Below are 12,763 nucleotides of genomic sequence, written 5' to 3'. Positions count from 1 at the left end.
CCACCGTGGGCACATTCTACAGCAGATGTCATGCCCTTTCTAGAGCAAGGTGAGCTGGGCTGGCTATCATGAGTGGTGTTGGCCAGCTCGCTGCGTAAGCTCAGCTCTCATACTCATCCCCAGGCTGACCAAAGGCACTGGACCCTTTGTCCTGTCAGTGTCCTTTAGAGTCTTTGAAATGGGAACTGAACTTGAAACCCAGGGTTAAAGGTTGACTTGGCTTTGGCAGCGAGTGGGAATGTAGAGCCAACCAGCTCTTGCCTTCGCAGCAATGCCACGTGCACCTGCTGTTGTCCACTCCATTTTTCTCTCCCCCACATTGCTCTGCCAGACCCTGAGTCTTCCCACAATGCAGGGGTGGGATGTGCCAGAGGGGTCCCATGCTGGTGGGCTCCAGCACCAGCCCCAGGCACCTGAATAGGGGCTTTGCCCTTCCTGTGCCTCCAGCAAAGGACGGGCCCAGAGGTGAGAGCAGCCAAGGCCGCTGCGGCGCCAGAGCCGAGCGCTGACGGCGTTGGCAGGGCTGCACCTCCCGCATCAGCACATTGGCTGATGGTACCGCTGGGTATTAATTATGCCTTCCGCACTCGCGGCTATTCAAATGGTAAAATTGTTTATTTGCAGCTGGCTGAGCTCAAGGCAGAGGCAGAAGAGCGAGCAGCTCCCCTCCACCGCGGCCGCCCTCCTGCCCCCTCTCACGGCTCCCCAGGCACAACCAGGGATGGATCCAACCACCTCCATCCTGGCATTTCCATCCTGGGGGCACCGCTGACTTCCCAGCCCCAGCTGACCCCTTTCCGCCCCCTTTTCCCAAGGCAGTGGGTGTTTGCTGTCTGCCAGGCTGTGGCAGTGTGGCAATGAGGATTCTACCTATTTCACCCTCTGCTGATTTCCCTCTGTGATAAATCCCATCCCCTCCACTGCGGGAAGCAGCGTCAGTTTAATTACTTGTGGGGAGAAGGGGGCAGCGGAGGAACTTAGGACTTGTTTTAAATATCACTTTTATTAGCAGGTAATCCTGAAGCTCAGGTCTGTAATATAGATAGGTAGTGATGTGGCACATTTAATTTACTTAGGTGCTACTGTGTGTCAGCCTTTGTGCCTTAAGTCCCAGTCCTGGCTTTAAAGAGCTTGGCAACCATATTTTCACAAATTTGTAATTATCTTGGAAGAAGTTGGGGCTGCAGACGGCGCAGTAAATAGTATGTTCCCAGTTCTCACTGGGTCTGGGATCAGAGCGACTCATCCCGGAGCAGAACATGGCTCAGAAAGGTCCCCGTGGTGCCACTGGCACTGGTGGTGTGGTATAGGACATGCTGGGTGCCTCACTGGGGTGGTCCACAAGGTCTCCTGCTGATCGCATGGTGTAACTTGTCATGTGCCTTTTGGCACCCAACCATACTGCCCTTGGATGGGAACGTGCATCTTCCCCCCTCCGAGCCCTGGGGAGGGTCCCAGTCCAGCCTGGAGTGCAGGACAGCGATGCTCTGTTTCCCTGGCAGTGGTTGGTAGTGCGACAGCAAAGGACAGTTGCTGCACTGCAGGGATTGTTGCACAGGACAGCGGGATGGAGAGGAGAGCGGCTGCGGTTGGGGCTGCAGTTCCCACCTCAGTGAGGACAAACAATTGCAGGCCAAGTATCTGCCACTGAAGTTTTCCCCTCTTCCTCCTGCTCCAGCGTGAAAGTCACCCGTGGGATGCAGCGGCCTCATTCCATTCCGTATGCAGCGAGTTCCTGCACGTACTCTCATAACGTGCCGTGCTCCGAACGCCTTTGTAGGACACACAGCCACACTGCCAAGGATGCTTTTCCTAGAGCATGGCAGAGCATGGCACCCACTTCCCTGCCGTGTCATGCCTGGCTCAAGCAAACATCACCCTATCTCTCTGACCTCGGCTCCTGCTCCTGCTCCAGGCATTCACAGGAATATTTCTGTCTCTGCCTCGCTCAGTGTTTGGAGATATGAAATGCTCAGAGTTCGTAAATCAGCCCAACAAGGACATAACCTTGATTCCCTGAGCAATACCGATAGATTAGCTAACGGGAGGCATGAAATGGAAGAATGGCTCCACTTGTATAATTCTGCATTAAAAATCAGCCTATTCTGCAGTTAATGCTCCTGTGAAGTGTCTCCACAGGCAGGGGAGAAAGGGGCTGGTGCTGGAGAGCAAACAAGGACCTTATGAAAGGGACTGCATTCGAGTGAGCTTTTGAGGCTTCGGGGAAGTGGGTTAGTGCTGATGGGTGGTGTTTTGATGTTTGTCAAAGCCGTGATCCCAGTTAATTCTCAGACATGTTACCAGAGCTGGGGGTTTCTGGGAGCACAGTGGGTGCGCTGGATTAACCTGTGTCCTGTCTGCAGTATCAGGGCTCCCCAAGGTGCCACCATCCTCTGAAGGTCCCTGGCACTGGGGTGGGCACTCTTCTGTCCCATTTCAAGCTGGATACTCCTGCTTTCCCTCCCTGCACGTGGAGGTTGGCACCACGTGTGCAGTGGCGGCAGCAGCTGAGTTCCACGGCAGCCTCTTCCCGACTGCCGAAGGCAGCGGCGAACTCGTGTCCTCCAGCATCCTTGAAATTAATCTCCCTCTCAAGTGCCAACTGTCCTCCTCTTCAAAGCACATGGCTGCAGCTGGAAGGATTCAGGAAGGGGTTTCATACAGAGGAAGGCTCTGAAAGGTGTCACGTTGGGTGTGGAGGCTGCAGTGGCTCCAGCCTCTGCAGTGGCACCTTTGACACCCACTGCTCCATCACCTTTGGAACAGATGGACTCAACAGAGTCCCAGAGTGCCTGGTGTGCCCGATCCATGTCATTAGCTCAGTGAAATCTGCTCTTGTGCTTCTGGCAGGTAAATATCTGTAGAAGTTCCCCTTCCTGGGTGGGAGTGCAGCTGCCTCGCTGTCCACGGAGCCATGGGAGTGAATTTGTGGTTGGTGGGAGCAAAGGCCTTGGATGAGGAGAGCAAGGAAGGGAGTTCATCTCAAATATCTCTGCTATGCATTTCTTTTTCCAACCCAGTTTCAGAGTTTTACTGAATTTTTCCTTGAGTTTGAGAAGTATTTTGGGATAACATTCCCGTGTACCTCCAAGATGGGAAAAGAAGTAATGTGAAAATTGCCCACGCTCCCCAAATCTCTTTGCAAGAAAGCTTGTATGTGTTTATGGGGGTGTCAGGAATAACCAAATCCCTGATTCCTGAGTGAGCAGCATAACCAAGGCCTTTCCCAATGTACTTCTCTGGCCCACACATTCTCCCAGCTGGGACTGGCTCTGTGCCCCCAGACCAAGGCAAATGGGTGCTACATGTGTGTCTGGACAATGTGCTCCCTTCCCTATGCCAGAGCCTCTCTTTGGGTGCAGTTAGGGAGTGATCCCTTGTGGTGGGAGCAGTGGAGGATCCTCTGGCTCTGCTCTGCCTCCAGTGAGGGGCAGCTTGTGCCACTGGAGAGGTGTTTGAGCTGTTTGATGTCTCGGAGAGGCTGGAATGCCCTCCCAGGCTCTGAGCAGTGGTGACTTTGTGCTCACGCTCCCGGGAGGCTCCCGATGCTCTCCTGCCTGTTTGGGCAGCAGGGAGGTGGAGAGTGGGGGCTCCCCGGGCGCTGTGCCGAGCCGTGCCGTGCCGTGCCAGTTGCAGCAGGCTCTCGTGGAACAGCCCAGGTTTTCTGGGGCAAGGACACGGTGGCAGGAGCTCCAGGCGGGATATGTCCCCGCTCCCAGGGTGCCTTTGGGACGTGTCTCTCTCGCTGCCCTGCCTCGGCAGGGTGCTGGTTCAGGGTGGGGGTCTGAGGGGCAGCAGAGGAGGGCCGGGTGGTCCTGCCGCTGGCCGTGCCACGCGCTGCCGCATCCATCCCCGCCGCCGCGCCGGGCACATCACGCTGCGTTGCCAAGACAACAGCAACTCCTACACGCTGCTATTTATTCTGAAGGACACTTGCTCTTATCTGTTGTTGCAAAGCCCTCAGAAGATCGCATGCCACGCAAAATTCCTCCGAGGTAACCGGACTCGCTGCTTCCGTCCCTGAATCCATCTCCTGGGGCTGTGGCAGCCAGCAGGGTGGCCAGAAGGGTGCTCCTGGGGTGACAGCCCCTTGTCTGGCATCGCTCAAAGGGACACAGGTGGGAGGATGACCCACACTGCCCCAAGGGCAGGGTGAGGTCTGCCCCGTCTGGGTGTCCCCCACCATGTCCTTCCCGGTCACAGAGCCTCTGGCCAGGGGAGCAGTGGCAGGAGCAAGGGACACTTGCTGTTTGGGTATCACCGACGCTGCCTGGCCACACTGGGACATGAGTTTCCAGCATGACCCGGGGAAAACGAGGGTTGTACATTGCCTCTTCACACACATCCTCCTGATGCTGCCATGAACGATGCAGTGATGCTGGGGCAGGTCCCCCAGGAGCAAACCCCTGCAAGCTGCAGACTGGAATGTCATGAGGAGGCAGGAGGAGATGGAAACTGGGAATATCTGTTTTTCCTGTGAGCTGCCAATCCCAAGCACCAGGAACCCACATTTTGTCTTTCAGAAGCTTCCAGTCAGTGCCTGGGATGCAGCAAGCACCAAGTTTGGCTGGGCACATCTTCCTTCGCCCCGTTCATTAGCTGTTCATAAAAGCTCTGAGTTTGGGCAACACAGAGAGCTGGGAAGGGGACAAGATCTGGAGGTGGTCACAGGTGGTTAGAGGTGGCACCTGGGCACGAGTGACATGCCAGGAGGTGCCCAGCACCTCTCCTTCCTTGCAAGGAGATATTTCAGGTGATGTTGGGTAGTTGGACAGAGGCTGAAATTGAGCCTGACATGCTGCTGGAGCAAACACGAGTGTTGCAAAGGTGAGTCCGTGCTTGATGCTCTGGCTGGAGCCTGAGCTCCTGACTTCTTGCTGGTGGAGACACAGCATTACCTACAGCACATGGGGGACACTCTTCGTGCTGACACCGCTGTGCCAGCCTCTAAAAAAAACCCACCCCCACCACAGTTTGGGTGGTTTGTGGTTTTTGAAAGCCTTGAAATCCTTCCTCCCCCAGCCTGAACTATTTTGGTTTCTGTTGTCTGTTTCTGGCTCTTCCCTTTCTCCTTCTGCACTCTTTCCCTGCGTTGCCTTCTCCCTCCCCAAAATAAATGCTGTTACGCTTTGAAAAAATACCCAATTAGGAAAAAAGCAGAGATCCTCTGAGCAGAAAAAGCCTGTGCTTGGGAGTATCCAGGTCAGCTCCTTTAGCTTCACTTGCTCACGCACGGGAGGGAGTGTACAAATGCTTCTGTCAACCAGATGCACATTCTGTCGTGCTCCCAAGGACTGTGCGGGCGCCGCTGCGGAGGATTAGCCCGTTTAGCCATGTAAAGCTCTCATTAACTCCTGCTGAGTTCAACAAAAGTCTTTCTCGTGTAAAAGCTGAGTAAAATGGAGTAAAGATTTTTTTGGGCTTTGGCCTAATGATTTTTTTTTTTCCCCGGGAAAAAAACCAAACAAACAACAACAAAAATTTGCTTATCAGGCATTTTCTTGCTGCTGCACGCGGGGCAGCATCTTAGAGGAGACGCGAGGGGAGCAGAGCCTCGCGCGGTGCGGTGCTGTTGGGGAAGGGAGAGTGACGTGATGTGACGTGTTGGTGGCATGTTGCATCAAACCAAAATGGTAACTGCTGAGCCTGCTGGCAGCTCAGGGCGTTTCCAGCTGCTCTGTGACAGAGAGGGCAGCGAGAGGGGCTGCTCGTCCTGCAACAGGGTTGTGTTCGGCACTGGGTGCCGCGTGCCACAGCAGGGATGTACTGTGCTCTGTGGGAAGATGCTCCTGCTGCGGTGTGGGCGACTGCCATAGTAGGAGAAGGGTTACATGTGCAAATGCAAGAGCCCACGGACTCGTCTGCTCCAGCTCTTTGAGGGATTTATAGTGCTGCCTGTGGGGTGGCTCCTTGTGCCTGGCTTAGGAAGCAGGGGACAGGCTCCCCAATACCCCTGTGCTCTGCTCTGCCATCTCCTTTGGGTAATTCATCCAAAAGGGCTGTTTGGCTTCCTCAGTGCATTTCCTGGTAAAATCCATCCTCAAGTGGTTCCCAGCTTTCCCAGACCAATTGAAAAGTCATGGTTGTGGATGGGGATCCTCAGTCTGCCATGTTTGTGGTGGTGGGTTTTGCAGTGGGAGGGGGCTCAGGGTGCCCTGTGATATCATTTTGGGGTACTCTGGCTGGAGTGCCAGCGAGGGTGATGGCACCTGTACAGGCTGGGGGCTGCTTTGGGTGGCTGGGCTTGGAGAGCCAGGGTGTGATGTGCTGGGAGGGAGTGTGGGGTTGCTGCCCTTCCCTTCTGACATGATCCCTGTCTGTCCACAGGTCAGGTTACCCGCTCGGAAGCCATGCTTGGATTTTAATAGCCATGTTCCACCTAGCCATGGACCTTGCCAGCTGCCAGCCCCCAGCCGCCAGCACCGGGGGGAGGCTCTCGCCACGGCCGGCGCTCCGGCACAGACTGTCCCGCGCCTCGCTGTGGGGCGCGGGGAGTGGGGAGGAGCTGCGGCGCCCCGGCCCCCCCTGGACCTGCGCCCCTGCGCCCCCCCTGCAGAGACCCCGCTCCCGCCGGCCACCCCTCACTGCCCCGCTGCCCGCCGGCCACCCCCTGCGCCGGCCACGCTCCCGGAGGGGCCGGCGGCACCTGCGTGGCCGCGGCTTCGCCCCGCGGGACGGGCGGCCCACGGTGCTGCCCGAGGTCATCGTCTGGGGCCCCACGGGCGAGGAGGACTCCCTGGAGAGCAGCACTCTGCCCGGCGCCTTCGCCACCGCCGCCGCCACCACCACCACCGCCGCCACGACCACCGCCACCACCACCGCCGCCACCACCGCTGCCACGCCGCCCCGCGCGTCCCCCAGCACCCCGGCACCCGCGCCCGGCGGGGACGTGCCCCGCAGCAGCCCCGGCCGCACCAGCACTGCCGAACCGGCCGCCGGCCACAGCAGTGGAGGCAAAGACGCTCGACCACCCCGCGGGCTGGGAGACAGCACAGGTAGGACCTGCCAGGGGCCGGGGCGATGGCGGCGTCATGGGGAGGGCTGGGGGTCCTGGAGTGGAGGGGTCACCGTGAGACGAGTGTCCCAGTGTCAGCGCTGCCTGGGACAGGAGTTAGTGTGACATTAAAGAAACGCTTGGAGGTGAACAGCAGTGCTGATTATCGCCTTTACCCGAGGTGTTTTCCAGCCGCTCGCTGTGTTTCCCCATTACAGTCTCCATCCACAGCCATCTCCCGTAATAGTGCCGAGCGCGGCGCTCAGCTCAGCGATGCCTTCCCCCAGCGCTGGCTGCTGCGTGGACATGGATGGGAAAGCTGCTTCACATTTATTGCAAATTATATTTGTTATTGCTGATATTAAACCGTGGGATATCAGTGGATAGTTTACAGAATTTACTCACTGTGCATCGACTGCTCTGAGCCCACTGTGATTTTCTAGTCGAAATGAAAAGGAATTTTATGGCCTAATCTTAATCCCAGTTAATTTATCCAGCATGCCCTGCTTGGCAGGAAGAAACGATGCAACCAGGATGTTTTTCCTGACTTAAAGGAGTTATTTATAGAGGCAAAATAACTCCCAACCTACACACCTTTTACGAACACTGGAATTGGCTGGAGAGATTAGCGAGGGAGTATTGATAAGGGCTGTGGCGTGAGTTGCTCGCTGTGTGGTGAGATTGTCAGTCAGGTCTCCCCAGACCTGCCATGGGCAGTGCCTTCAGCCTGGGTGGCATCATCTGATCCAAGAGTGTGGGGTCCCGTGGTCTCTTTTCCCTCAGCCAGCTGCGGCAGCCCCTCTGCCTGCCCCAGCTGTGGGAGGATAACTCCTGGCATGTGCTGGGGCTCTGGGACTTACTGGAGTGAGCTGCCTTGTTTAGGCGGGGACGAGCCGGTGGTGCTGCCACCCACCCGCTGGTGCCACCCGCCAGTGCCACCACTGCTGTCCTGCCTGACCACAGAATAACGGGAGCTGCAGCCCCGGCAGCTCCCAGGGGGCCCAGCTGCTTTAATCTGCTGGCTTTAGCTCTCATTAGGGGCTTTTTCCAGGATCGGAGTTTTTGCTAATTAACTTCTCTTTGAGCAGTGAATGTGATAAACTCCTTTACAGGGCTAAAGGCCCTGTTTGATCCCAGCCCGTCCACCCTCAGCTGAAAAGCTCCTGAGCTCTAGATCTGCTTTTTGTTCCAGTGCTGGGACTGAGAGCCCAGGAGGGCTCCCTGCACTCTCCCTGCAGGAGCACCGTGCCCCTGCCGTGCCCCAGGACGGCGTTTCGGAAGCGAGCAGCCGACGCCGTCTCCAGACAGGGTCCGTGCTCTCGCTGGTTTTGCTGGCGCGGTGCCTGCGCAAGGCTGTGCAGCTCCCCAGCCCTGCTCCACTCTGTTATATAAGCTGTAGCGGCTGGAAGTGTTTGTTCTCTGCTGGGAAAAACATATGGCTACAAATGAGGATGAGGTAACTCGCCTGTACGGTTTATTTGCCTGAGCGAGCATTGCCAGTCCCTGTCCGGTGACGGGAGCCCGGGGCGGCTGTGACGCTGCTCTTGCTGCCTGTGGTCCCTCAGCTGTCCCTGGCAGCTGCCTGGGGGGTCAGGGTGGTCCCACCTGCGTGTGGCACCCGCAGGAGCTGGGATCACCCCAGGAGCTGGCAGAGCTGTCCCATAGCTGTCCCACAGCTGTGCAGACCCATGTTCTCCACACGGAGCAGCACCTCAATCCCAGCAGAGCAGGCACTGCTGTCCTGCTGATGACGGTGCTGCTGCCCCCGAGTCCTTCTGTCCCTCCCTGTGTTGCTGGAGCAGGACTCACCTCTGGGCACCTCGTGATGCTGGGGGACTGTGGGGTCCTTGGGGTGCTCACAGCGGGGGGGACACTTGAGTGGAGGCAGCAGCACTTGCTGAGATGAACAACACAGCTCTGCTCTGTGACATCTTCCTCTCACCTCCCTCCTCCTCACTGAGAAGGAAAGAAAAAAAAAGCCAGAAACAATGTCTCCGTGAGTTGCTGGAAGCAAAAACAAGCTTAAAAATATTCCCCTGGAATAGGAATTATTCAGCTCATAGGCAGGAGAGATGGCACAGGAGTGATGTAAGGCCTGGGATGAGAGGAGAGGCTGGCTCATGCCTTGGCTCGGTGGGTGCTGCCACGGGGGTTCAGGTGACCTGCAGCTCAGGTGTGCCTGTCCCAATGCCACCCCTGCAGCACGGCACAGCGCTGCTGGCATCAGCTGGGCACACAAGATGTTCACCCAGGCGTAGGTTATGCTTGTGCTTTTCAAAAATGTGCTTCCTTTTTCAGGGCTGTCATAATCATTTTACTCTGGAGCAGGGAAAGAGAGGAATAATTAAAATTCCAGCGTGCTGCAAGCAGGAAGGGCTGTGAGGAGCCCTCACCAGGCACTCTGTGCGTGGGCTGGGCTCCTCCACCAAGGCAGAGCATCCCCCAGTCCCACAGCCTCAGCCAAGGCAGAGGAGAGTGGAATGAATTGAAGCTGTCAGAGTGATGCAGGAATTGCACTCACTGGCTTGTCCGAGGCTCCTTTCAGAAGCATTAGGATAAAGCTGTCTTTAATTAGACCTTTAAGTGCTTTATAAGGCAGAAAACTCCACGTGCTGTCTGCTGCTCTCAGTGGTGTTTGATGGCCAGTGGCAGCACGGTTTGGCACCACGGTTTCCGAGCTCCTGATGGAGCTGGTGCTCAGGGACACCCCCTTCCCAGGGCTGGGGTGCTCCCAGGTGGAGGCAGGGGCTGCATGGGTGTGAGTGTGAGTGCCTGCTGTGCCAGCAGCCAGATTTCAGCCCGTTTTGTCCCCAGCCCACCTTGCTGCCCCCTCCCTGCCACCAGCTGGGAGCATGTTGGGAATAAATAGTAATAAAGACACGTTGGCTTCCTGCTGGGGATGACCCTGCCTCCAGAAACAGGGTGCAGTAGGGGGGTGCTGGATGCGAGGAGATAGTGGATGCAAAAGGCTTCAAAGGAATTAATTAAAGATAAAATGTGTTTAAAAGAAGACCCTGGGCGGTCGGGATGGAGCCGCCTCTTTGATCCGCTGTGCCAAGGCGTGGGGAGATGCTGCAGCCGGAGAGGATGGAGAGGAGGTGAGGGGGCTGGATGGTGTCTCCTGGGCCAGCACAGCCGGTCACCCTTCCCATGAGGTTCCCAAAGGATGCCTTGTAAGGTCGTGCATCAGCTGTAGTTCTCCCGAAGGGTGGAGGATGATGGTGGAAGCAAGGAAGGAGCGCGGCCATCAGCTGAGCTCTCCCTGCGAGGAAGATGGGACCCTCCCTCCCCGGGATGCACAGATGGTGAGTGTGCCTCTGTACATCCTCCCACGTGCGTCTCAATGAGCCAGAAACTCTCCTCTGCTGCTCGCTGAGTATTTATTTCTCGGTGATATTTGCTGTAACACCTGAGAAGATAAGTCCCAGTGTCTTTAGCATAAGCCTCTAGGATCTTCCTTCTTGGCAAGAACATTAAGCAGCAGCAGCATGATATTTTCCTTCTTTCATCAGTGCAGCCCAAAATATTAGGAGGTTACCGGGAATCTTGGTGGGTTTTTTGCTGAAAAGCTGCATTTTTACCTCAGGATGACTAACACTCCCTGGGTTGGGTTTTAGAATGATCACCCTGATTTACCAGGTGTAAAGAGAGGACCCAAGGCAGTTCATGGCACTTTGAGTCAGGCAGCAGAGGAACTGGCTGTGCACTGGACCAAGGCTTTTGAGGAAGGCTCCTGCCATGTCTCCTCCCATTTATCTAGGCCTCGTGGCTTTTGTAAATTATTTTCCTTACAAGCTATTAACCAACAGTAGGTTCATGTTGTGGCCAAGTCTGGCTGATCCCCCCTGGGTGGCCACAACACCCTCCTGATTGAATTGTTCTGTCCAAAAGCAGCTTTATCAGGGGATGAGGCTCTTGGGGCTCAGATGTGAGTTCTGATGGCTGGGGAAGCTGTAAAGCCTCTCGAGTCCAGCCAGTTTGCTCCAGACTCTCTGTGACACTCAGGAGGAGGCATCGGCATCCCGCTGCCCAGGGCATGTGAGAACAGAAAGAGACTCATGTCAGGGATGAGGATGAGTGCAGAGCTCTGCTTTGGAGAGGGAGATCCACATGGCACATCTGCAGGAAGGGGCTGGGATGCTCCGGTGCAGCCCTGGCCGGGTGCAACCAGTATCTGGCACATAATGGTAACTCCAGATCTCTCCCTGCCAAATGAAACAGAGCTGTTTTCTCTGGTTTTAATTTTATGCAGCTTCGAGGCCTTGACGAGGGTCTTCAAAGAGTTGTGACTCGTAGCTGTTTTTATTGGGAAAATGAAAAATACAGGCTCCCTAACCAGAGCTGTTGAAATAAAGGCCTTGGGGGATAGAGGTTCTCTTTGTTTTTAATTAAGAGCTTATATCTCCTGTTCGCTGCCACTGCGTGCTCCTGCAGTAGCAAGACATTAGTCTCGAATGGATTTTCTCATGGAATTAATTCCGTTGATGCAGAGCTGTCCGGGAGCCGTTTCAAAAGGTGGCCAGAAAGGCCAAACCTCAGCGCTTTCATCTCAGCAGCAAATATATGGTCTTTAAAATAACAGATAAAAAAAGCCCTGGCAGTGGCTTGCTCTGAGAAGATTGGGGTTTTGCCCAGGGTGTGGGGAACTGGGAGCTGGGTTGTGCTGCCTGCCGGGCTGCTGTGGCCCCTCTCCCCCCACGGGGGGGGATGAGAAGGCCTGGTGAGAGTGGAGTGTGCTCGGACGTCACGGGAGTGGAAAAACCCAGCAATATTTCAGCATTTCCGAGGGTTCAGAGAGCTCCTTTGAAGAGCTTTCCCTCCTGGCAGGCGGCACACGGAATTCTGCTGCACTAGCAGAAGCACAGGGGCTTGGACACACTTTCAGTTCCATTAAATACTTCTCCTGTAATTACCCTCCAGTTAAATGGTCACTGCGTCAAATCGCCTGGTAAAAGCCTTGGCGGGGGGAGCCCTCCCCGGCCCCTCGCAGGGCTGAGGTGTTTGCAGGTGCCATGGCTGGTGCCGGGTGTCCCTCCCTGTCCTCCCATGCCCGTGTCTGCCCTCCCTGCAGCTCCCTTCGTCCACAGTTAATAATGTGCAATTATGTGGCCGCCGGGTTCTGTGACCCACTGGGATCGGAGCTTTTGCCATGGAGATGAGCAAACAAACCCCTGGCACCATAATCCCTGCTCCCAGGGTCCCTCTCTGGGGGCACAGTCTCTCACTGGGAGTTATGCCTGTGCCAGGCAGCTTCCCATGCTGGAGGAGAAGGAGGATGATAATTTTGCTCTATGAGCTATTGATTTTATCTTCCAAGTCCCCTTCCTCCATCTGATTGGGCTCCAAGGCCCATGCCTAAAATACTGCTTTGCCTTTGGCAGCGTCTCTCCATCTCACCTGCCCCTCCAGGTGCTTTGTGTCCCTTGTGGAATGTTCCCATCTCCCTGGGTACCCCATCATTAATCCCATCCCTTGCAGATTGGCTATTTCTGTCTGATCTTGCTCCATACAGCTCTACATTCTTTGAGGGCCCAGAGGAAAGGATTGGATATATTTGCAAAGTAAAAATAAAGACCCAGTAGCCTTTATTGCAATGAGTGTTGCTGTAGGGCTTCCCAGGGAACCATCCTGGTCACCTGTCGAGTCCAATCCCTCTGTCTGTCACCACTGTCGGGAGAAATATGTCCTGCCCCCTTGAAAATCCCCCTGGGCACTGGTACAGAATAAATACACGATGCAAAGGAACTTTCCTCTGTGCTGGTACATATG

At 55.8% G+C, this 12,763-nt stretch overlaps 1 protein-coding gene across 1 annotated transcript in view; it reads left to right on the top strand.

The window, feature by feature from the left end:
• Window positions 1–12,763, top strand: part of AJAP1 (adherens junctions associated protein 1) — a 36,059-nt gene that overhangs the window by 9,076 nt on the left and 14,220 nt on the right. Inside the window, exon 2 of the mRNA XM_027658216.1 lies at window positions 6,328–6,995. Within this exon, the coding sequence (XP_027514017.1) occupies window positions 6,328–6,995 (668 nt within the window). The remainder of the gene's footprint in view (window positions 1–6,327; window positions 6,996–12,763) is intronic.

Source organism: Corapipo altera, unplaced genomic scaffold, assembly GCF_003945725.1.
Source record: "Corapipo altera isolate COAL_440 unplaced genomic scaffold, ASM394572v1 301, whole genome shotgun sequence".
Classification (NCBI taxonomy): Eukaryota; Metazoa; Chordata; class Aves; order Passeriformes; family Pipridae; genus Corapipo; species Corapipo altera.
This window is presented reverse-complemented; position numbering and strand designations above follow the sequence as displayed.